General features: G+C 39.8%; 2 protein-coding genes across 11 annotated transcripts in view; both read left to right on the top strand.

Annotated features, from left to right (window-relative positions):
* Positions 1-2,550, top strand: part of mbd1b (methyl-CpG binding domain protein 1b) — a 19,474-nt gene extending 16,924 nt beyond the window's left edge. For all 7 annotated transcript variants that reach the window (XM_077529826.1, XM_077529829.1, XM_077529827.1 and 4 more), the window contains 2 exons: positions 394-483; positions 552-2,550. In XM_077529826.1, coding sequence (XP_077385952.1) covers positions 394-483; positions 552-1,022 — 561 coding nt within the window. In that variant the 3' untranslated portion in view covers positions 1,023-2,550. The remainder of the gene's footprint in view (positions 1-393; positions 484-551) is intronic.
* Positions 2,551-4,203: 1,653 nt separating this feature from the next.
* The window catches only part of ccdc120b (coiled-coil domain containing 120b), a 28,707-nt gene continuing 7,729 nt past the window's right edge, over positions 4,204-25,181 (top strand). The window contains exons 1-9 of one of the 4 annotated variants that reach the window (XM_077529094.1): positions 4,204-4,535; positions 17,357-17,486; positions 17,566-17,668; positions 18,077-18,207; positions 20,526-20,627; positions 20,703-20,823; positions 20,929-20,988; positions 21,982-22,135; positions 23,139-23,240. In XM_077529094.1, the coding sequence (XP_077385220.1) occupies positions 17,617-17,668; positions 18,077-18,207; positions 20,526-20,627; positions 20,703-20,823; positions 20,929-20,988; positions 21,982-22,135; positions 23,139-23,240 (722 nt within the window). In that variant the 5' untranslated portion in view covers positions 4,204-4,535; positions 17,357-17,486; positions 17,566-17,616. Of the gene's footprint in view, positions 4,536-6,402; positions 6,546-17,356; positions 17,487-17,565; positions 17,669-18,076; positions 18,208-20,525; positions 20,824-20,928; positions 20,989-21,981; positions 22,136-23,138; positions 23,241-25,181 lie in introns of all 4 variants that reach the window. The other 3 variants (XM_077529092.1, XM_077529093.1, XM_077529091.1) reach the window with 3 other exon arrangements.

The raw sequence follows: 25,181 nt of genomic DNA, 5'->3' as shown, positions 1-25,181 counted from the left end.
TTTCACAATGGTTTTGAAAAAGCCAGATGGAATTGTGTCAAGACAGCTCGTGGAAGGTTTCAATTGCTGAACCAAGTCTACTACAGTATTTTGATCCACTGAGTCAAATTCTGTCATGGTAATTAAATTATTCCTAGGTGATTTTAAGTGCAGCATCGTTTTGTTATTTTGCTGGTTTGTAACAATGTTTGACCTGATGGCTTGTACTTTTTCACTAAAGTAGCAGGCAAATTCATTGCATTTATCTGTTGAGAGGTGTTCTGGCGCTGTTTGATTTGGGGGATTTATAAGTTTGTCAACCACGCCAAATAGAGTGCGTGTTAGTTTCCATATGTCCAGTTTGCTATGATAAAATGTGTTTTATATTATTGTTGCTTATTTTTTTTTATGCAGGACCAGCAAAATGAAAAGAATGAACAGGAGTCTCAGTTTGATACAGTTTGTCGGAGGCCTGTTGAAGAGGAGAACAATGAGTTGCCTATGGTAAGTGTTAAATAAAAAGGATTCACACTGTATTTTATTGTTGTTTTGAACTCCTTTCGCCTCTTCAGATCACGCAGATCTTCAGTTTGGCCGATAATCCTATCGAAACAGCGGAGGACTGTGATAACCAGCTGGTGAATCTGCTCAATTCTTTGCGCAGCACCTCCCTGCCAATCCTCTGGTATGCAGTAATGGCGAAGGGCCCACAAATTCAGCTTGTCCAGTGTTCAAAACAATCGACTATGTCAGATACCATCGTGCTGATCGACCCAGGTTTCTTCTATCAGGTGACTGTGCAAAAGCAGCCGCTTTTACCCACCCACTCGCTTTATCGTAAATTCCCGCAAAAGTTGACGTCTTCCACTGAAGTGGTCAGTTTGCTTTTGTGCCTGGAGAAATATTCTATGTGCCAGGGGCTGCCCTCCAAAAAGCCCTTATCCAGCCACGCCCCCATTACTTTGGAGCGGTCCTCGACGTGCGAGTTCTTGGTGAAGAAAAATGTGGACATCTGCTTTTACTGTAAATTGCTTAGCGCTTGAGGATGTGGGACCAAGGTGGAAGAACTGCTGTACATGTATTTCTTGACAGTACATTGAAACGCCGCAGACTGACCTCTGACCTGGAATAGTACGATTGAAGCATTACCAAAGGCATTCCAAGGAGAGGAGCACTACTTTCCGCAATATTTTTATTTTATTTTTTTGTCCCCATTCATGGATGATGGGTGTCGCCAAATGCCCCGACTTAATATTGTGGTTCCTGGTGAGGTTGCCCTACATTTACTTGAGGAATCAATACGTGTACAAAGTGTGTTCCACATTTTCTCTCATGCTATCTGTCCTTTGCCAAATGTAAACTTCAATAGGGATGAGCACGCCCATTTCTAGCCTGTATTTGACAAATTACCCCTCGTATTTTTTTTAATTTTTTTTTAAAGAATGAGTTATCACTGCTACCAAGGAGGTTATGCGGGTTTTTTACATTTTCAAATTCTCCAATTGTTTCTTTTCCTGAAAGGATTTTCTATTAAAATTGCATGATGAAATCCGCATTTGATGATGATCCACAGATTGTAATGAAAAGATAGAGGTCCCCTCATCAAATCTCTTCTTTTAAAAGAAAGTGTAATCTGGGGTCAGAAGCAATAATGTCAAGGGAGAAAAAAATATTCTGCATTGCACAAGTCAGAAATTAGAATTTCACATGTGAAGTCATGATCAATATTTGAATCACTTTAATTCAGAATGAACTTAATGGAACTTGATTTATGTTCAGCTAATATGATCGTGCATATAAACAGTTTACTCATTGATATTTTGGGCGATAAGGTCTGAGTAGTCTGGTTACCTATTATCTGATGTTTGATTCCAAAATGAAATGACACCAGGAATTGAACTGAAACAGGTGCAGTTGTTCAGTCATTTCTTTGGTTTATCTAGCGTTGCTATGCAAAATGTGAAAATCTGTTGGCACGATTAAATTAGTTACATTTTCAGTTTCATACATTTGTTTTAAAGCCATACTGTGTAAATATTTTATGATCTAATTGTAATTGGCAGTGTAACTAGACAATGTCTAATTTTCAACAAGACTGGGACCAGAACACGTTAATGTATGCTCACACACTCTTGGTCCAAGATAAGTATTTGATAGACCACTGATTTTGCAACTTTTTCAGAGAATAGAGTGGTTTGTAATTGCAGATTAATTAAAAGTAAAACCCAACCAACGTGATTTTTTTTTCTCTATTTCTTTTGGCTTTGTTCCTCACAGTGCACATATGATTACAAAATATAAAGGCCTCCATTATTTGTAAGTGTGAAAATTTGCACAATCGACAGTGTTAGCATTGTTGTCGGCACTAGATTTGTGCTATAATTCTTGGCCCTGATGAAGACTGGGGGTCTATTTTGCTCAACATTCTGTATCCCCAAATTGTTTAGAATCTGAATTTAACATGTTCAGAATGATTGAATATTTCTTTTGTGTCTTAAGTTAAATGGGTCCCAGATGCCTGTAAATGTCATGTCTCATAACCTAAAAAGTAAATGGATTTTTCATACTTCATTGGTGTGCCGTGTTATTTCTACAATTAAATCATGGCTGATGAAAAGCGCCCGCAGCCCCTTGGGACTGACGATATTTCGCTGGACTGCATGCCTCCAAAAAAATTCTAGTCCAACATCCACTTTCTCAGCAGGGAGGAGCAGTGCACCATCAACACTGTGGTGGGGATGTGGCTTACCTCCACTTCAGACTTGGTGTATTGATGGGGTCATGATGCTGATTCTGAGGACTCTCGGGTGGGCTCTCTTATTTCTGGGGTTGAAGTCACCAAAGTAGTTAAAAATCTGCTTGGTAGGAAGGCCCCGGGTGTTCCTCAAGGCTCTGCATGTTGTGGAGCCGCCCTGGTTGATAGAGCAGCAGGTTCCTTGAGGGTGCACAGGAGTTCAGGCAACCATTCCACCGTGTCATTTAACTTCAGTTAGGTTTTGTGGACTTGGACAAGATGTTCGACCGTGTCTCCTAGGGAGACGGGTAACGGTAGTTCCTGAGGAGATGTTTAGACAAAAAAAAATAAAAAATTGTCAAAATATGAATTTTTTTTTTTTTTTTTTTTTTTTTTTTTTTTTAAGAGAATGTTGTAAAACGAATAGCTCTGTGAAAGTGTCAAAACTGGGCTTCTTTGTTTTTATAAAGACAATGTTTTGATAGTGTCATTTCATTGGACAGGTGTACCTAATGTTGTGCCCTTTGAGTAGATCTATTGTAAATTGTCTGGCAGATTATTCTTTCAGTTAATCCTTTTGACCCATGATCCAAAATCCAGAATGGCAAAATCCTCCAGCGGCTAAATTTAAATAAAATTGAACTCCATATTTTTCCTCCTGCAAGCCCAAGGCCCTTAAAAATAATTCCCGGTGTCTTACAATGGTTATAGGATCCATGACACATACATTTTTCAAACACATTGGTTAAATGTAGGCTAAATGCTAAAAAGATTACCTTTTTTGCCCATAATGCTACATTTTTAGCATTTTGTCTACATGCTATAATTACGAGTTGATGTCACAACTTGTCGAAATGGCGGTCAATTCAGTGAAATGAAGCTCTATACTCTGTGAAAAGCATTGGACTTTGGATCGTTGTAATTTGATTTGTGATGATTATTTTTCTTTCAAAATGCAATGAAATGTCATTTGACTACTATAGCAATCTGTGTGGTTTGTATGCTAGTCACAAGCAAAAGCAAAGCTACGCCATTTGTTTTCCCCGTGTAAAGGAAGCATTTGCACCGTTTCCATTGTGGAAATCAGAATTGTCAATATGTTTGAACGACTTCATCAGTATGTTCGTTTGAACAATATAACCTAGTCAGAACTATTACATTGGCATACATTTCTTGCTTGGAGCCCAAAGAGACCCTTGCAACGCCACTGCTTCCGCTTTTTTGGAGGTGGGGGTTTATTCTTGTGTAAAATGTGTAAATAGAACGCGTCTCAATAAAGGTTGGAAAACACTTGACTGTAAAGATAGATGGAAAAACAGCGCCATCTTTTGGATTAGTCGGCACTGGCTTTCCTTAATTTTGTTGTGAGTGGTGAGGTGAGTGAATCGCGGCATGTGTGCAAGTACTACTAGTATTCTTAACGGCGTGGATTTTCGCCACATTTAACATGTTTTGTTACTTTGTTAAGAGGGAGGTCAGGTGTCCTCGGTTGGATTCTATCGGGGGCGTGCTGCATGTGGGCGGTGCTTAGTGCTGTTGTTTCCGGAGGTAGCTTCAGTCGGCTCAGTTCAGCTGGGATGCGAATCGCTCGTCTTCGCGTTCGTGTCCTACAGTCTGACGGCCAAAGGTGTCCAATATAAATATCGGCCGTGGGTTGTTCATTATTTGGACGTGGAGTTACCATGAACGAGGGGGTTCAGACCCGTGGTAGGTTATTGGCTTAGTGGAACGCGAAAAACAGCTTGTCGTGTCATCCTGCAATGATTCTCGTTCCCGGCTTGAGGACCATGGAAATCTCCCAAGGCATCGGTCATGCTCTTCGGTAAGAGGGGGTTCTTCTCCAAAGTGTAGCACTCATTTAACTTGCGCGTTTGCGCTTAAGCTCTATAAATACAAAACATATTGTGTAAAATTGTCTCCATCATTTAGAGGCGAAGTATTATAGGAAGGTGTTTTTGTCGTCTGCCGCTATGCAGATGCATGTCTGTGGATGGATGCAGCCTCACTCGTCGGAGGCGCCACTTTAAATTACATATACAGTACATTATAATAAAATTAACTTAAACATATTTCCCCACTGTTATGCCTGGTAACACTACATGCGAATGTTTATATGAGCGATTGAGTCATTTTCGGCAGTACGTGGTGGATTGCAAGCCCGTTTAAATGAATTAAAACGTGCAGCCTCACAGGAGAAATACGTGTCATGCTTCCCCCTGTTGCTGAATTGTTATGGAGCGAAATACAGACATATTGGCATGTTTCTGCGAGTGGACTCAATGGATTTTTATGGGTGCTATATTGCTGCTTTCTCGCATGCAGCAGCGTGACGGCCTATCATTAACAGATTCCTCAACAAGGATTGCTGTCAGGTCCTTAAAAAAAGACTGTGAGGGTCAGTCAACGCCTGCAGGGGGATTCTCTGGTCGTGTCCCCTTTGCTGTGTTTGCAAAACAGCCCTCTCGAAAGTAATGATTGTTGTGTGGGCTGTTGTTGTATTTACCTAATGAGACGTTACACCTTTCCCAAAGAGACTTGGCTTACTTGATTTATTGCAGCCTTTCATCTTGATCTCTTTAACACATGCTGCTGTGTTTGTTTTCCCTCTCTTGTCTCATGTTGTCCACCCATCTGCTTCGCAATGAGCCACTCCCTCACTTTGTATGTTGCTATCAAATAGCAGAGAGTGGATGCTGACCCAGATCACTGTACATTTTGCCATTAAGTTCAGTCAGGGTGACATGAATTTTTATGTTGCTCTTAAGACATTGACTAAAAAGATTCTGATGTCTGGTTTGGATGTAGCCCAGTATTTTTTATTTTTTGCAAGCTTCAGAGCTCATCGAAAATTGTGAAGTGACCCATAATTCTTCTTGAATCAGATCAAAACTTTGCTATAATGTGATTAGTGCAAGTATTTGGATGTGACTAACCTGTGTGTAGTTCTTAGATTACATGCACAGAAGAACCTCAAAATCTGGTCTACACACAGGTTTGCGTCTAGGAGGTGTTAAAGAGCAAAGGGAAAATGTATCGGAATAATCCCCTCCGACGTTTGGGCCACATTCCTTTCTTTATTACTCCCTCCACCTTGGCTTAGCAGAATCCAGGGGGATAGCTATCTCGATTTGTTTCATCCGTAAGAATTGTGTCAAATGTGCAAAGGTGAGTGTCAAGGCCAGAGAAGAGAAATAATCGGTGTTGGAAGTGCTCATTTAAAGCTAAGCTGCCCGGCTTTATGCTGCTTAATATGTTATGAATCAATATCATATGGAAAGCAGAGGTCTAACTCCTGGTGGAATTGTGGTTCAGCACACCTCCATAAGACCTTTGCTTGTTTATGATTGACAATAAAGCTTATTTGACTGGCATGGCTCAGGTGGTCGTCTCCCAAGCTGAAGGTTGTGGGTTCGGTCCTGAGCTCTTGTGAACATGTCGAAGTCCCCTTGAGCAAGATGCTGAACGTACCCCCAGTTTCTCCTGATGCTGCGTCATCAGTAGGTGAATGAGTTTACTCACCTGACTTGGTGCAGACAGTGAGTGTAGGTTCAATTGTCACTCAGTGATAGTGTGAACAGTTGTCTACGTGTGATTGGTATCACAGTCCTGAAAATTGGAAAGAGTTGGTTTGATTGTCCGATGGGGCTGTCTGAGATGGTAAATTTGCTGGTTGGCGTGTGTCTTCTTAGCAGATGTTGACCCTTGGGCTGCATGAAGATTTTCCACCTTCTACACCTGGGCTTCATTTATGCTGAGTAGAAGAAAGCTCCTCTGCGGCTTCCTGGGGAAATCCACTTTGACTCTTTTGACTGTATGCTTTGATGCTGGCAAGGTACAGTAATGTGGTCACACTTGATTTTGTTTAAATTTCCAGGCTTTTATGTGACTTCAAAGCATAGCGTTCCTGAATATCCATCCATCGTTAAGGTTGAAATTGTTACCATTGGGCTACCATTGTTACTGCTCTTCAAAGCACAGCAGCCAATGTGTGATATTATTGGAGTTATACTGTTGAGTGGCATGTTTGTGTCACATGTCTTCTGCTTATCAAATAAACAAGGCCCGTTGGAGAGGATGCGGGGCCACGGTTGGGACACGTTATCATGATTTGTCACATCTGCAGCCTGAAACAGTCGGACAAGGAGGAGACGTTCCCTCTCGTCTTAGCGGGAGTGTATAGTTGTAACCTTGTCTGGTTAGTGGTTACCATGTGTATGTTCACAACAGAAGCAGCTGTGTCAACACCAGCAGTCAACATGAGGGCTGGTTGGCCTCACCTGTGCACAGCGAACGTGAGATGATGTCTCAGCTGCTCTTTTACGCATCAGCTGCTCTAACGTCGCTTAGTTGACAGCACTAACAATCAACTAACAAACATGTAGTGCATCCTTTTCCAATTACAATGGTACCACTGTTGCAGGAGAGTACAACATGCACTAAACACTATTCTGACAAAACAGAAGTGTGTTTGTGTTGGCCCATTGTGTTTTGTCCATTCATCCAGAAAAACACTGAAGAGGTCAGAAGTTACTGATGTTGAACAAAAGTGATTGGGTCACAGTCTCTTTTGTAGTTTGATGGGGTTCTTCCACATCAAACTCATTTAAGCATGCAATTATGCACCTTGTTTTCTGCTGGGGCAGAGTCAAAAAGAAGCACCAAACATCTGTTCAAAATGTCTGATTTACTGACTCCACAATCTGCATTCACATTCACGTTAACAAGTGAGTCACAAATCAACTCAACTGGTTACACTTATTGCATTCCTGAAAATGCTACACAGTCCAAAACATGAAAAAACAAATTAGCCAAATATAAAATGGTAAATGGAGTCATCATGTTTATGAAGCTACATTCACTTATATCATTCAAACATATTGGAGTGTAACCAAAGCTGGCCTGTTGACACAGCATATCATCCCATGGAAATTGGTTTTCTTTTTCAGTTTAAAATAACTTACTTTCACATCCAGGGTCCTGCACCTCACACTAGCCAACATCAGAAGCCAGGATGTTGTTTTATCTTTGATACCATTTTTAATCCATCTCCTTTGTGTTCTACTGTTACTAGCCTCGTCTTAGATAGCAATAAGCTAGTTCGTTTCTCATGGTTTCAGCCCAAATGTGCTGCTGGGACAATGGCAAATCTGTTTGGTGCTCAGAGTTTGGGGGAGAAAATATGTGAGCGCCCATAATGACAATAAAAACATTTTTACTTGTGTAAGCAGCAGTTCATATACTACACTGTCAACAACTTCTCTGAGCAATCAAGTATGTGCAGCTTATCAGAAGCTAATGCCAGGGCTGTCAACTTTTGACCAACCCTTGGAGTGAGACATCGGTTGGTCCCCAGTCAGGTCGGCCGGGGTATTGTCTCGGTACCAGATGTGATGGGGGTGCAAGATTGTATCTGGGTCCTTCCGTGGCCGTCGCGCCAGCCGATGATGTCATGCTACAGGATAGATGCGGCAATATTTTGTGGCTTTGGGAATCAAATTGTGGTTAATGATTAATCGGAGGGACACATGCACGAAGAAGTATTTTACATGGACCAATCATGAGCAATGTTACTACCCGCTATTTACGGCATACAAAATTTGGAGACGTGTGCACAGCACCCAGCCGCGAGCGACGCTTGTCGTTAATGACAGGCGTCGATCACGTGATGTACGCCGGTCATTAACGCAAGGGCAAACGCAGAAGAACAGTATAAACCAGGCTTTAAAGGCCTCAGTATGCTTCTGCGAGAGGCTCGCGTCGAGGCGTCACGTTGGAGCTCCGCTCGTGCGTTTGCCTTCCGACTTGTGCGCAATACACATCGGTGTCTGCTGGAGTTTCACACCAAGTCCCGCTGTCGCTATGGCTGGGCCGCCACAGAGTGGCGATTCCTCTGCATTTTATGACGGATTCAGGAAGTTCAATTTAATTCAGAAACACGAAACAAAGCCGGGGGGAGAGTAAGTTCATCACCGTGGCAATTAATTATTGCCAATTTGCACCGGTGTCGGCCGTAAACTCGCCAAAACACAACAGCCGTGCGCTTAGCGAACACAGTTTTTTATTTTATTTTTTATTTTTTGTTATTGTTGTTTTCCGCCTCTCGTCCCAGGCACATATCCACATGCACAGCCGTGGTCTCCGAGCAGGGAAGTCGATTTGCGCCGCCAGTTGCCTTCACGGAAACTATCTGGGCGGGGGGCGGGGAGAGAGAGAGAGAAAAAAAAGAAAAAACGCCATCGAACGGACCAATCAGAAGCGAGCGACGCCCCGCCATCGACGTGCGTCCAAGGATTGGCGACGTGTGCACGTCGGCCGGCCACGAGCGACGCAGCACTTAAAATTCATGGCTCGCGTCGATCATGTGATCGACGGCGCTCATCGACGCGAGAGCAAACGTGGAGGCATAAATTAGGCTTAGTTGCAACGTCCAATTAGAGCGCAGAAGCAACTGTGCCGTTTTCAACATTGACAACCCCCATTTTTCATTGATACATTTTCTTACCGTGAGAAATTAAAGTGAAGCATGAGAGAGGGCGGAAATGCGTGACACTCACAGTCAATGCGTGAGTAATGACTGCCCTGCTAAAGGCCTCAGTATGCTTCTGCGACGGGCTCGCACGGGGGGGTTACGGCGTTGCTCCGCTCGTGCGTTTGCCTTCCGACTTGTGCGCAATACACATCGGTGTCTGCTGGAGTTTCACACCAAGTCCCGCTGTCGCTATGGCTGGGACGCCACAGAGTGGCGATTCCTCTGCATTTTATGACGGATTCAGGAAGTTCAATTTAATTCAGAAACACGAAACAAAGAGGGGGGGGGGAGTAAGTTCATCACCGTGGCAATTAATTATTGCCAATTTGCACCGGTGTCGGCCGTAAACTCGCCAAAACACAACAGCCGTGCGCTTAGCGAACAGTTTTTTTGTTTTGTTTTTTTTGTTATTGTTGTTTTCCGTCTCTCGTCCCAGGCACATATCCACATGCACAACTGTGGTCTCAGAGCAGGGAAGTCGATTTGCGCCGCCAGTTGCCTTCACGGACACTATCTGGGCGGGGGGCGGGGAGAGAGAGAGAGAGAAAAAAAAAGAAAAAACGCCATCGAACGGAGAAGCGAGCTACGCCCCGCCATCTACGGCGTCCAAGGATTGGCGACGTGTGCACGTCAGCCGGCCAAGAGCGACGCGGCACTTAAAATTCATGAGCGCCGTTGATCATGTGATCGACGGCGCTCATCGACGCGAGAGCAAACGTGGAGGCATAAATTAGGCTTAACACTGTTTGCCAACGCTAATCTATGCGTCCAACAAAACTCGGTGTGGTTTTGCTTAACGTTTGGCAGGAAGATGTGTTTTTGGCTGTGTCTGAATGTCCACTCTTATGCTGGGTTCACACCAAAAGTGGGGTGAGGTGGTTCGGTGGCGCGTTTGCATTGTAGTCAATGGAGTTCGCGCGCGCCGAAACGAAAGTGCGTGGGGCGGCACGGAGAAGGCGTTTGGCGCGCTGGGACGCGGTGCGCAGCAGCGAAAATCCGCACATTCGTGACGAAAATCCACATTCACATATTCGCCAAAGTTTAAATAATTGAACTTTTTTCACATTTCGCCTCGCGGCAGCCAATCGACTTTGAGTACGGGGCTACGTCACACACAGCGTCCTCTATTGTCACCCCGAGCGCAATACGGTCAGCTGGGACAGAATGATGAGCAAGGAAGTGCTGATAAGTCTGTTTACTTGCTATTGAACTGTACCGAGGTAGCAGCAGTGTTTATCATCAATGCCAAAGCTATTTTTAGCGCAACTGCCGGTCGCCAGATTGCCACTAAAAAGCGAAAGTGCTATCACATACCTCAAAAAAGGAGAAAATAGTGCTATGGCTGTTTAGTCCTAGGAAAGAAGTGGAAGTAGTCGGCGGTGCTCACTTTATGTTGACTCGATAAAGTGCTCCGCGGTCCTTGTTCACCAAGGAAATGCCTCCTCCGCTCCAGCGCACACGAAAGCGCGAATGAGCGGCAATCTTTCCAAAAAAACTCTACGCGGTGAAACGCTAATGAAGGAAGCGTTCCAGTTCGCGTTTTCGGTTTTTGGTGAGAACGCAGCATTACCCCCCAACCCCATATTCACTATACTATATAGTAGCCTAATACAGTGTGTCTCAATCTTGGTCCTCGGGCCATACTATCCAGCCCGTTTGTTTCAATGTCTCCCTATTTCCAACGCAGGTGATTCCAAAGACAGCTCATTAGCAAGCTCTGGAGAAGCCTGATAACGATTCTCACCTGCGTTGGATTCGGGAGACATGGAAAACAGGCTGGATAGTGTTCCAGACATCGGACTCGCTGTCGCTTGAAAGTGGCTCTATCTATTGTCCAGGAGGCGTATCTTATGTAAATGCAGCTGACCGCTTGTTTTCGGACCCCTGTATGAAAAATGACGGAAACACATTTTCTTGAAAAGGCGTGATCATGGCAAGGGAGACCCCCCCCCCCCCCCCCCCCCAATTGTAACAACTTTAAGTCAGATTCCCACTGAATGTTGCAGCCTCAAATGTGAGAAGCAAAGTATAAAGGAGAGCATCTTGCCGTGTGAGCGTTGTCGGATTTGAAAGTATGTTGCAGGCCTGTGCATTTGGCCCGGCAGACTTGAATGTTAAACTCCTTGTTGATTTGCATTCGTGTGATGCGAGCTGCACAGAGGAAGCTCACTGGCGTCGCACAGCTCATGTTTTAACCAACCCCACGAAAACCTCAATGCCACCTCCAATCCTTCACCCCAGTCCATGCAAAACAAAACATGTGTTCCATAATCGCCTTGCATTCATATCTGCAGTCTTCATATCGCTCTCGATCCTCCCTTTGATGCAGCTCCCCGTTTATCTGATCCCCCCCTGCCGGCACTCCCGCAGGCTGTTCCATGGAATGTGATGCAGTCCTATGGTTTTATACGTGTATCTCTGCATACATCTGCACACCAGATGTTCTAATATTTTGTGCTGCTCAACCTCAGGTCAGGTGTGTTTGTCGGACTCTGTGGCGGTTTTTGTAGCTTTTTTTGTCGGGCAGCAGAAGTTTGATGCGGACTTTTTGGTGACCCAATAGGATTAGAAAGATTCATTTCACAAGGTGCGTAATGGTCCTTCCAATACATTTGGTGTTTTACAACCATTTGTCCTTCAAGGACAAGTACTGTTTTCAGCACCCAGGGTGTCAGTAATTAGAGCTTCATTTGTGTGAAGGTTATGGCATGTAATGTTACTCAGCTGTGCTTGGAACTTTTCTATAAATGTGGTGCTTCTGGTGTTTGGGACCTGATAGATGGAGAGCTAAACAACAAACTATTAGGGGTTTCAAATTGCTAGATTATGTCATGATTTGTTGTGTGCCTTGAAAAGTAAAAGAAAGAAACTGCCAGAGTTATAATAGTTTTTGAGTTTTCATCCTAGTTTTTGTTATTTTGTTTTGACGTTTGTCTTTTAAATACTGTTCATTTTAATCCATTTTTAGAGGGAGTTTGTTACTTTTTATTTTTTATATTTTAATATTTTGTTCAGGTTTAGTTTGTATTAGTTTTCTTTATTATATAGGGCATTTGTGGACTGTACGATAACAATAAAAGTGAAAACTACAATTCAGGACTGTTAGTTCTTTAATAAATAAATAAATAAATACTGTTCACTGTGATTGGCTGGCAACCAGTTCAGGGTGTACCCCGTCTACTGCCCGAAGCCGGCTGGGATAGGCTCCAGCACCCCCCGTGACCCTTGTGAGGAACAAGCGGTTCAGAAAATGGATGGATAAATACTGTTCATTTATTTGTGCCCACAAAAGTAATATTTGATATTAATTGACAAAGACGACAGGACATTTCCACCAGTTACGGTATTAGGGATGGGCGAGTATCGTGCTAATACCCGGCCTGATTTCAAGGTACAGTATATGTACTCAAAACGGCATCATTTTAGGATAACTAGAAATTAGAAGTGAGAAGAAAAGAAAATTGCCATTAATTTCATGCAATTTTAAGGAAAAATGCTATACAGGGAGTCCTCGAGTTAAGTTGTCCGTTGTTTCGACTTTATGATGCGTGCCTCATCTGTAGCACCTTCTTTTTTGTTAATTTCCAACAGTAATCATGTCATTTTAAAGTTATTTAAAGTTGTGGTGTTGTTACCTCCAGCAACGGACGTCCATCGGGCAGGTCGGCTCGCCATCAGGCGCGTCACATGTCCGTCTTGAAGTTTGAATTAGTTCCGCTCTGCCGTCCGTCAGTAATGAATGTCCATGCGGAAACATGAAATATTGGTTCCGGCTCTTCCGGGTCGTGCAAATATTTTTTATTTTTTTTTATTTTTATTTTTTAATTACTATGCAAAGTATTTTGATGTAAATGTCGACTGTAACAGTGAAATCCGACTTAAGTCGAAATTCGGGTTACATCGCCAGCGTAGGAATGGAACTCGGCCGTCACTTGAGGACTCCCTGTATTGGGATATATATAGGTCTTTCTTTAAAATTATCTCTTATTGCGTCCCCAAGGAAATTTAATATATCAAAAGTACTATTGGTATCAGTACTTGGTATCGGTATTGTTGACTTCTCAAGAGTTGAGTAATTGTACTGGTATCATGAAAAATGTTGTATCAAACATTTTTTAAATAATAATAGTTAGTTTTAGTTGGTTTCAGTTTCTATTTGTTGTTTTTTTTAACAAGCATTTTTAATTTGTGAAGAAAATATTTTTTTCCATTTAATTTGAGTTATTTCATTCGTCTTTGTGAACTATAATAACCTTGGAAACAACAGAATTTCATCATTAGCAGCGATGGGAGAAAAATCTAAAATAATGTTAGACGACAGCGTAATAGGGCCACGTATAAATATTTTTTTTAGAGGGCAGGGGCAATATGCCGAGAAAAAAACTCGCAAATTTGCCACTTTCTAAAGAAAAAAAACTTTTAAATTTGCGAGTTAAGAAACTGGCAAATTTCCGACTTTTTAAAGTGGCACATTTGCGAGTTTATAAAGTGGCACATTTGCGAGTTCATAAAGTGGTAGATTTGCGAGTTTATAAAGTGGACGATTTGAGAGAAAAAAACCTCAGAAACTTACGAGAAATACACGTAGCGTACTACTTGAATGTTTGCGCCAATACTTTTCGGTCAGGTTTTCAAATAAGGAGATAGCAAAGATGAACTATATTTAAACATTCGGTCTTTGAAGCATTTGGTACGGCCAGCGACAAAGAGGCCTAAGGATCAAGCATTTAAGTTAATTTGTTAAAATGTATATATTTACTTGTAAAATTATATTTCCAGAATTATTCTTTACACATCCATACATTTTGGGATTTTTTTGTGCAAGTATCTAAATTGATGTGCCGAATCTGCTGCTCTCCGCCATTCACTTGTATTTACCTGAAGTATGCTAGCTTCTGATTGGTTAGTGCTAGTCAGCTGATAGGAGATCAGGAAGTGTTGGCGCTCTAGCTGCCATATATGAGTTTAAATTTAGAATGAATCCGTCTCCATCCTGCCTTTTCATTTAACAAACAGTCCCATTAACCACCAACGAATCCTCAAATGTTTAGACTATAGCTACGCTACGTTTATTTCTCTTAAGTTTCTGAATGTTTTTCTCGCAAATCTGCCACTTTATATTATAAACTCGCACTTTAGAAAGTCAGAAATTTACAAGTTTTTTTTCTCGAGCAAATTTGCCACTTTAGAGTTTTTGTCTCTGATTATTGTCCCCGCACTCTAAAAAAAATAAATAAATGCGTGGCCCTTATACGCCAAGGTAATATAGCATGTGTTTTTTTCTGTTGTTGTATCCCACAGTTCTTACTCCTTCATAGACTGCAGGCCTTATGTATAGCAAGATCACACTGTTTAACAAACATGAAAACTGAATTGTGCAACGTTGTAGCTGTGTTAATTTGTGCAACCCCATTGTGGCGGGCGGATGTCTCTGCAAGTTGTATGCGCCCTGACAAGAATCAGACAGTTGAGGTCAATGCACGCCAATTAGAAGGACACCACACACTACCATAAAGACCGCTGTCTTGCAGACAGCCAGTTAAGTTCAATTTTCCAGGAATATGTTGTGGTTTCCACCAGACAAACTAATTGTTTAAAGTCATGTCAACACCATTTGGCAAGCATCCAGGAGAATAACTTGACCAAATGGCTAATTGTGTCCCTTCAGGGGGTTTAGTGCTTAGCTGTAAAGCTCACTCGAGTGCAGACACGACGGAGCCGTGTATTCTTGCAAGTGGCATTGTCTCTGATCTGATTCTGTGTAGTTGGACTCATGTGGTCTTTCATCGATGCAGTGGTTGTGACCCGGATAACATGTCTGTCAATAAGAGGTCAAGCATGCTGTTGGTTTTCCCATGTGCAAGACAAGAGTTTCTAGCTCAGCTCCAGGACAGGAGCCGGTGCAAAGTCACACAAAGTATTCCATCGATGTGTGCACACTTCAGTCACTGTTGTTTGACCAGGAAAACAGAACACTACATCTTCTTGCCTAACCCAAAAAGATGGTTTAGCTCGCAGACAGCTGCTTCTTTCACCAGACAAATGTTTCTCCTTACAAGAGGGGAAGTTGGCAGAAGCAACATTTGGGGAGGTTGATTTCAATTCTTGAGTGCAGGGTGAGCGGACAGCAGGATGCTTGTTTCTGCTCGTGATTTGTGAGCATTGTTGAGAGAGAGGATTTTGGCAGAAAAAGTGCTGACTATTTTTGGATGTCTTGTCTTTGAGGCTTTGATGGTAATGAACCTCTGCTTTGTGAAGAAATGCAAACATCAAACAGTAATCAGTTTGTTTCTTGTCAAGCATGGTTTGAATGAAAAGTTCATGTAGTTTAGTTGACTTTCGTTGGGAAATTAAATCTAGTGCATTCACCCCTATAAGGGTGTTGTGTAGATAATCGTAATGTCCAGGTATTTGTTTATCTGTAATGGCAGCATTGACCCTCTACTCACTGAACACTCCCGGCATTTACTATTTTTGCACTTCACACACAACGGGATATGTCTGAATACATTATTAATATTACTTCTCCCGTTTCACCTCCTCTTTGCAAATTAATAGGTTGTTAATTAATTCACGGTGGTAATTTTAGACTCCTACTTTCACACTTTGTCTTGAGGCACAAGAACTTGGCAAACTAAAATAAAAAATTAATTCTTGAGGAGAAAACAGAGGCTGATGATTCATTTTTATACAATGTGTTTTTTATGGCATAGTGGTTGGAACCAAGATTGGATTTGAATCTGGAACATATTTGGGTCAACTTTGCATCTTCCCAACTTCCCCACCACCCACCCCTGGCCTGTCTTGATGGGACATTGTGATTTCCAGGGAATGTTGTAATGGCGATCATTAGAAAACATCAACTCTTGGAGAGATGTATTGAATTCAGGTGTTGTATAATTGATATTTTCCTTGTAAAATCATTGAAAAATATTTTGAGAAATCATTATCGGCAGGGCTGATTATCATTGCCGATATTTGGCATTTTGACAAATATTGGCACCGGCCTTTTTACGAATCTGAAGGCCGATAACGTTGGTATCTCACTGAGGGGTGAATTCTTGCGAATGTAGCAAGTTTAGGGTTTTCGTCAGGATTTATAAGATGTTCACAGACAATTTTTATTTGTCACAAAAACATTTCGAACATATTACATTTTTCACTGTCTGTGAAGATCTTTTGAAAACTTTTACGAACCCTGACGAAAACCCCAAATTCGCTACGTTCACACCGCACGCATTTGTCGCTGAGCGAGATACAGGGAACTTTTCACTTATTGATTTATTTAAATTTCCACTTTATAAAAAATAAAATAAAATGATGCTGACACTGGGAAACCCCTACTCTTATTTTTGGAAATAAAAATAAATAACTAAATAAAGATATTATGTTGATATTTTTGAAAACATTATTTACAACAGAAAACTTTAGGGAACTATTTTCTTGCTTAGTCTTTAATTTAGTTTAACACATGCTATTGAGCCGGAAGCTCCCTGCAATTTTTGTTATCATTTTTAAACAGGCCTGTCAATTCTTTATATGTTCAAATTTAAAAGTAAAGTTTGTATTTTATTTATTTATTTTTATTCTGACGCTAATGTTTTTGCTTTTACTACAAATGAATATCGGCTTGAAATATTGGTTATATGTCTCCTTGACTACTAATAATCATTTTGAGATTTTGTATCAACCTTGAAAAAACACCTTGTCGGTGTTTGTTCTTTCGGAAATGTGTATCAAACTGGTAGCTCTTTGTATTAATTATTACCTTTTTCAAAAAGATTGATGACCTCACTGAGGACAAATGCTATACAAAATAGTAGGGATCGGTGAGTAGATATATATATAAAAAAAAAAAAGACATCAAGGCGGCTTGCCATATCAACAAATCATCATCTGTGTCTTTGTTCACATTTTGTTTGTCATTGTGTTAAATAAAATTTTATATATGAAAAATTCAGTACTTGGTATCAGTGAGTACTCAATGACGGAATAACCATAATGGCAGTCCAAAAAAAGTGGATGCAAGGCAATTCAGTCGTATTAGCGTGATTTGAAATACATTGAACACTATTTTCTTCCACATCTGAAGTAACCTCTTTTGCTTTTTGAAGGATTGTGTTGTAAGTTCCGAAGCAGAATTTCTGTCTCCTGATGCTACGCGTGAACGAGGGGACACGCAAAGTCATCCCCCGCTGACCTCTGACTCGACACCTCAGGACAGCATATGGCTGACACAACAAGGTCAGTTGGCCAAAAACAGTGCACGTAAATATGCGCTTCAGCTGCATCTTGAATTGCAAGCCAGTTTTGTGTTGATTAGGTGAGGGTGTGGCTGGGAGCGTGAATCGTCAAGACCCCACAATTAAACCACATGGAGGTCAAAGGCCATCTGATTACATCCATGGGTTTGGTGGGCGCTCCGGGTGAGTAATGACTTGCAAAGAGTCCTCGGCGTAAACGCGAACACCTTCGTGTCGAGGCAAGCCCACAAAAGGCCTGGAGGAATTTTCAGCTTGTGTTTTTGCTAACAGTCTAGCCGAGCGAAAACAAAAGTGTTTGTCTCAGTGGAACTGGAACAACATCTGCATGTGTGAAGGCCTTTTGTTCACATACTGGCACCACAGCTGGCAGCTAATCTTATCAGAACACTATTTACACTGTGCGTGTGGGACTGGGAGCAGACACCATCAATACGCACACACCTATTGTGTCAAATCAACACCTCACCCCGACATCATACCTTTATTTATTTATTTATTTTTATTTTTTTTTAAAAAGTCACAGTGTGCACTAATGATTGCAACTTTCTTTGTGTGTAATTGGTTGTATAGATGTTCAAGTGTGCCACGATGGCAAGCTGCAGGCCGAGCGGGTCGTGGCTCTGCAAGAGAGGAAGCAGGCCCTGGAGGCTCTGCTCAGCACTCGCGTAGAGGAGCTCAAAATCGTCTGTTTTCAAGAAGCAGTGAGTAAAAACTCACATTAGTGGATATTTAACCATAAATGTCATACACTGTTGCTCATAAAGTTACAATCATTTAGTTAAAAAAACAAAAAACAAAAACAATGCTGTCAGTAATCACTTTTCACACATTACATTCTTGACGTGTTAAAAGTTAAGACATTTTATTCTAACTTTATGCGCAACAACAACAGTGTCTAATTAATACAACAGTGAAAATTGAAAAAATGTTGCTTTGGCATTTTGCCTGTGCCTTTCAGTCTTTTCTTATATGCAAATTGCATTTTGGGTCACTAAAAATTGACAAAACTTAGACCAGAGTGAAGTTTTTCTAAAAAAAAATATTGAAAACTTAGCAAGTGCAGTCGTAATACTGATTTACATTTAGTAAGCATCCCATCAACCTTATAAAGACCGAACCTCAGTGGATATCACTGCATATGAGAATGCAATTTTAATTAGGGATACGTGAGTATCGATAAGTGGTATCGGTACTTGCCTATTGGGCCGATACTTCCACTTATTTCAATGTATTGGTGCTCATTTTACAATCAGGAACGAGAGGCATACATGTCTGACAGATGCTGTACAAACTACATATTTTGATTGGGACTTTTTTTTGGGGTCACTGGATTACGTTCATTTTATTTATTTATTTAATTAATTAAAAACATTTTATTGTGTGCTATATGCATTTTATAAAGAAATGAAAAAAGGATAATAGAAAATTACTATTAATTTCATGCAATTATAAGGAAATGATATATATATATATATATATATATATATATATATGTGTATATATATATATAATTATATATATATTATTTATATATATATATATATATATATATATATATATATATATATATATATATATATATATATATATATATATATATATGTATATATGTATATATTTTTTTTTAAATGTATTAAATCAATTCAAAGGTGCTAGTATCTGTCTACAGTGACAACTGCCCATGACAACGTTATTGCGCAGCATCAGGAAAAAAAACGTTTTGTTTTTTTAAAACCCAAGACTATGAATAGAATTGTTTTATTTTCAATATCTTTATTTTTTTGTAATTAGAATTTTGTTTCACAGTTGTGACATTTTAATGTATATTATAAATAGAGAAGTGCCAGTCTCCCCTCTCCCATAGTTTAAGCCATTTTCTTTCCAATATATTTATTTCTTCATAAATATATACTGTTTTTGTGTGTGTTAATGTTTGCCATATTCACAAGTGCTTACAATTTCTATTTATTTATTTATTAAAAAAATGTACAGGACTGAGATCTAGGAATGACATATTCTTGGTAAAATACAGAATCAAAGTCATTAATACTAAGAGGGTTTTTTGTTTTGTTTTGAAGAGATACTTTACTTATTTAACCATTTTTGGCAGTCAAACATTAATATTTTGGCTATAATAAATTTTACATTTTCATTATTTTTCATGTACAATTAGTACCTTTAAAAACACATTTTGCAACTTGCTGTTGACTGAAAATGACATCACAAGTTCTCAGGTAACCAATCACAGCTCAGCTTGTGAATGTCACATGACCAAACCTAGAAAACAGGAGAGCTGTGATAGGTTACCTGAGTCCTTGGGATGTCATTTTCAGTCGACAGCAAGTTGCAAAATGTGTTTTTAAAGGTACTAATTGTACGTGAAAAATAATGAAAGTATCAAATTAATTCTAGACAAGATATTAAATTTTTATTGCTATAATGGGCTAAATAAGTGACATATCCCTTTAAGGGACAATGACTAGAAATTCGCCATGTTGGGTGTTCCAAAAAAGTGTTTGATTCTGTTAAATTGATCAGATCCTGATGACTGAACAATCCTGACTGATAACTCAGCAGATTGAAACCACGTGTGCACTGAGCTAAAATGCACTGACAGTGACAACCATTTTTGTTGAATTTATAAAGTGTGCACAGTTACCATATTCCTTCGAAAGCTGTCTCCACAAAATAATGCCACAGCTGTCTCGGCTGTTCATTCACAGCTATTTATCACATCCATACATTTTTAGTGACTCACTCTTTGTGATCACACTCTATTTTTAGTTTATTTCGTGTTGCCTGATAGCTAATTGGAATTTTCTGCACTGCTCAATGTTAGTCTGGTAGGTGTAATTTATGGCAGAAACATTAGTTTTGCCATAACTGTTCGTCACAGTGAAGCATTTAAATGATAGTTTTAAGCAACTTAAAGCAATCTCTTAAGTGGTGTCCTTTTATAAAAATCTTTGGACCTTGTAGGCCGGCAAGAGGGATTTCAGCTAATTGATTTCCTCTGCAGGAGCTGACTGGGAAATTGCCACAAGCGTTCCCCCTGGAGACGGGTGAGAAACCCCCAACAGTGCAGCGCAGAGCTGGCATGCCTCCCAACTGCAGGGCAGAAGTAAGTCGACGCCTTCAATATGACTTGTGTGCTAGCAGTGTTGTAGTCCAATGCAACGGACTGTGCTTATTGCAGGATGAGGCTGCCCAAAGAAGGCAGATGAAAGCAATCTTTACTGGCGCCCTGTACAGACACACCGAGTCAGACAGAAACATCCCAAATAGCAAGAGGACCGTTCATCGGGGCTGTCACACAGGTGATACATACCAAAGTTATTGAAATGAAAAACAATCAATATTTAATTTATGCTATTTATCTTCAACTCCATTGTTGTTTCATTTTTGTATGCTCTGTCTTTCAGAGGACGGTGTCATGTCTGTGAGTACAAGCTCCATGTCGGATTCAACATCACATGACAATGGTACGGTCTCAGGCTGCTCAATTATGGAAAAAAATAAAAATCACGATTATTTTTGCAATAATTGAAATCACAGTTATTCAGACAATTATTTGTTTTTGGTACAAAACAAGAAAATGTTTAAGCATAAATAGAAAAAAATATGTAAGTTCCTCTTGGACCAAACAAAATGTATTTATTTATTCATTCATTCATTCATTCATTCATTCATTCATTCATTCATTCATTCATTCATTCATTCATGTTGGCAAAAACATGAAGAAAATATATAGACAAAAAATAACTAAAAAAAATAAAATAGAAACACTATAATTATGTAAGTTCCTTTTGGACCAAACAAAATTTATTTATTTATTTATTTATTTATTTATTTATTTATTTATTTATTTATTCATTCATTCATTTATTCATGTTGGAAAAAACTTGAAGAAAATATAAAGACAAAAAAAATAGAAACACTATAATTATGTAAGTTTCTTTTGAACCAAACAATATTTATTTATTTATTTATTTATTTATTTATGAAATTTCTATTAATATATATTTATAAAAATATAGATTTATTTATGTTGGCAAAAACGAAGTTGGAGTGCAGCATGTCAATGGACTGTGCAGTGGGACGATCATTTATTTTTTGGTCCAAAACAAAAGAAGTGTTTAAACAAAAAATATTCAGACAAATAGAATTCTTTGAAACACTATAATTATGCAAGCTCCTTTCTGCTGAAACAAAATGTATTAAATTAGTTATTTTTAAAATTTAAAAAAGGTGCAAATGTGTAAATTTAAACAACTCAAAAATGAGTATTAATCATCTTTTTTCATACGATAATGCTGATTTTGTAATTGTGGAGTGTAATAATTTGAAATTGTAATTGAATTGCACAGCCCTCGTTTGGTCTCATTTTTGTGTAACAACACAATTCATAATATCTCTTCTTACTTTATATTACCTGCTTGTAACATCACTTTTTACCTTGTATTTTCTGTCCCAAGAGTCCTCTCCCAGTGTGGCTGCTGATCAGCGCTCCCTGTCCCAGCCTCGGCTAACTGTGGGCAGTCCTGACCACAGGATCAGCAGGAAACTCTCTCCTGTAGAAATTTACTACGAAATGAGGACGCGTCGCAATTCTGCCACAAGCTCTGTCAGGTACGTTTGCAGTGAAACTTAGACATCTACAGTGGAACCTCTACTTACTAACGTCTCTTCATACGAATTTTTTGAGTTACGAAACGCCTCAACGGGAAAATATTTCTCTTGTTACGAAAGAAATTTCCAGATACGAAAGGTAAAAATATATTACTGAACGCAACATACATTCAGCTATGGCTATTACCTACCATAGGTATCTATGAGCCTAGATAATAGGTCGGTGACTATACAGCGGCCCATGAGGTGTTCCGTTTTTCGTAAATGTATTAACTAACGGCCGACGAATTTGTGCAAAAATTCAAACAATTGGTGATTGATGAAGGCACAGTAAATTTTTAATTGCGACGAGACGGGCCTTTTTTGGAAAAAGATGCCTCGCCTTACCGGAAGTTTCCATGAAGTTTCGGATTGTTTAAAAGAATCACCCAGAAAAAGTGTTCACCAGTCGGGCGTTTTCTCACTAAGATGATGTTTGCCTTGGACATTTTCGAAGAATTGTTTTAAAAAAAAAAATTAAAAAAAATCAAACATCCTTAGATCAGTTCTTTACAAAACACCAGGCAAAAAAATACTTGTGAGAGAACATGAACCAAAGAGGGCAAAAAACAATGAGGACAGCAATTAAAAAGGTAAATGACCATCATTTTTATTCTTTACTCTATTCTTATTTTTTTACATTATGCACAACTCTCATTTATTGTGCAATAATCTAATTGTAACATGGATTTGTTACATGTTTTGATGCATTTTTATGCTTTATAAAACATTTATGTCTGAATTTTGGGAGGCTTGGAACGGATTAGGGCATTTACATGGAAAATGCGTCTCTACTTAAAAAATTTTCTACTTAAGAACTTTCTTCCAGAACCAATTAAGTTCATAGGTAGAGGTACCACTGTATTTCATGTAATTGTAGTATACTTTTCTGGGTGTACATTTTTGTTTGTTCTTCACAATAGATCTCCTCTTTTTTTATTTTTTTATTTTTTATCATTCACAGCCCAACCCACTCTTTGCCAAGAAGTGCATCTAATGTTGAAGGCAGAAGTGTTCCAGCTACACCACTTTTGGCCCGAACTGCACCAATCAGTGTTCACGTCAGGTATTTTTTTTTAATCCAGTTTTATTTTAATACAAATAGGGTTTAGCCACCAGCAGGGGATGAAGCTCCTTTTTTTTTGTCTTTTAAGCAGCTGCGGTCAAGTGCTTACAAATTTAAAAACTGAAGGTTTAATAATGTGGGTTAAATTTAAAAGTAATATTTACATGTAAATATAGATGTAGACATGTAAATACAATAATCTTAGTTGAAAGGTTCCCTCCTGACAGAGACTTCTATTCAATGCATAAATACAATGACACTCTTCACACATTAACTCTTTCAAAGTCAGTCATTTAAAAAAATAAAAAAAAAAGAGAAGAGGCTATTAAGTGTCAGCCAATTTAGAGCATTCTGGATTATCATTCAAGGCTCACAGAATATTGTTTTATGACTAAGCACAGAAACTAGTAAATGAAAGATTAGACTTTCTTTCATCACAAAAAAAGTTTGTTTCTACTGTACCTTTTAATTATCAGCAGTATTAATAATATTTAAACAGTCCTTTTGTTCTCTAAAATAACAATAATGAAAATGTGCTTCTAGATTTGAAACTTTGTCATTTTTTGTCGCTTTTGGGACACTCTTTTTAGTAGACTTAAAGGAATAGTATGAAGGATTTAGTGCCATCTCGTGGTGAATTAATCATTCATTCGTTATAAATCTCTTCTATCACATCACCATACTTAAAAAAAAAAACATTCATAAGTCTAATAATCGCTAATTATATTACACATGTCGTGCTTCGCCTTACAAGGAGGGTGATATGTTTCGCCTCCATCTTTCTATTATGGATGCCTGAAGGAGAAGAACATTGCGAACGTAGTTAGCCTCTGGTGGTGCTTGTAGCTACAGTCTGATCCGATGGGGCTCCCGCCGCTTGTCTCCCCCTACGTTGCTCTCGCTAGCTTTTGCTAGCTTCTCATGCGAGCCGCAATTGTTAGCCGCTCCAGCTAGTTCTTGCTAGTCGCTCTTGTTAGCCGCTCCAGCTAGTTCTTGCTAGCCGCTCTTGTTAGCCGCTCCAGCGAGTTCTTGCGAGCTGCTCTTGCTTGCCACTTGCAGGTTTATCTCTCACTCACTCCAAATAATAATTGGTATTAATTAGCGGTAGGCTTGTGAAATATGGTCTATCTGAGGCACCATAGTGCTTCAAAATCCTTGTATTCTGTTTTATTCACCATTATATGGCACTGAATCCTACACACTGCGACAAACACTTTTAACAATCCCAAGGTTACTTTAGTTAATGAAAACGAAAACAAAAAATCAAATAACAATTTTGTTGATGAAATAAAATAAAAACGAAAATGCTTTTGAAAAATCGAAAACTAAACTAAATTTTAAGTTTACAAAGCTAACTAAAACTATAATTATAGTGAAAATGCCCTTCGTTTTAGTCTTTGGTAATTCATTTAATGCATGAGCCATTTAATTGTAATTTTAAGTATATTTACTTTGATATTAACCGGAATAAGGACGTTTGAAAGTGTGTCACACAGAATTGACGTCTATCAGCAGCCAATAGAAAAGCACTGTCAGATGACGTTGCTACTCGGCGGACCCGTCGCCATGGGCGGGCCTTGGGGGTCTGTGCCCGCCCTGTCAGTCAGCCGTGCCCGCCCTAGCAAGATGACTCACCAACTATTCGTCCTATCAGTCACGTAAACTTGCGCCTTCTGTTTTAAGTAAAGCATGGCGTGCCAGCCAACCACATACCTCCTTTCAAGTTTGGCTGTGATTGACAACTAAGCGAGCCAATGACAATCAGGATCAGGAGGGATGGGGTGGGGTGGGGGGAGACGCGCGCTCTGCAGACGTGCCTTAGCCAAATCTACTTCCGGGTAGATAGTGCGCATTTGCCGGCTGGCGCTGGGACAAAGACTGAGCAGTGAGCACGTCGTGCCGCTTTAATGGAAGGCACCAAATGCCAAACCTCGATCCAGG

Source organism: Festucalex cinctus, chromosome 8 (assembly GCF_051991245.1).
Source record: "Festucalex cinctus isolate MCC-2025b chromosome 8, RoL_Fcin_1.0, whole genome shotgun sequence".
NCBI lineage: Eukaryota > Metazoa > Chordata > Actinopteri > Syngnathiformes > Syngnathidae > Festucalex > Festucalex cinctus.
Note: the sequence above shows the minus strand (reverse complement) of the source record. Positions and strands in the feature narration are given on the sequence as shown.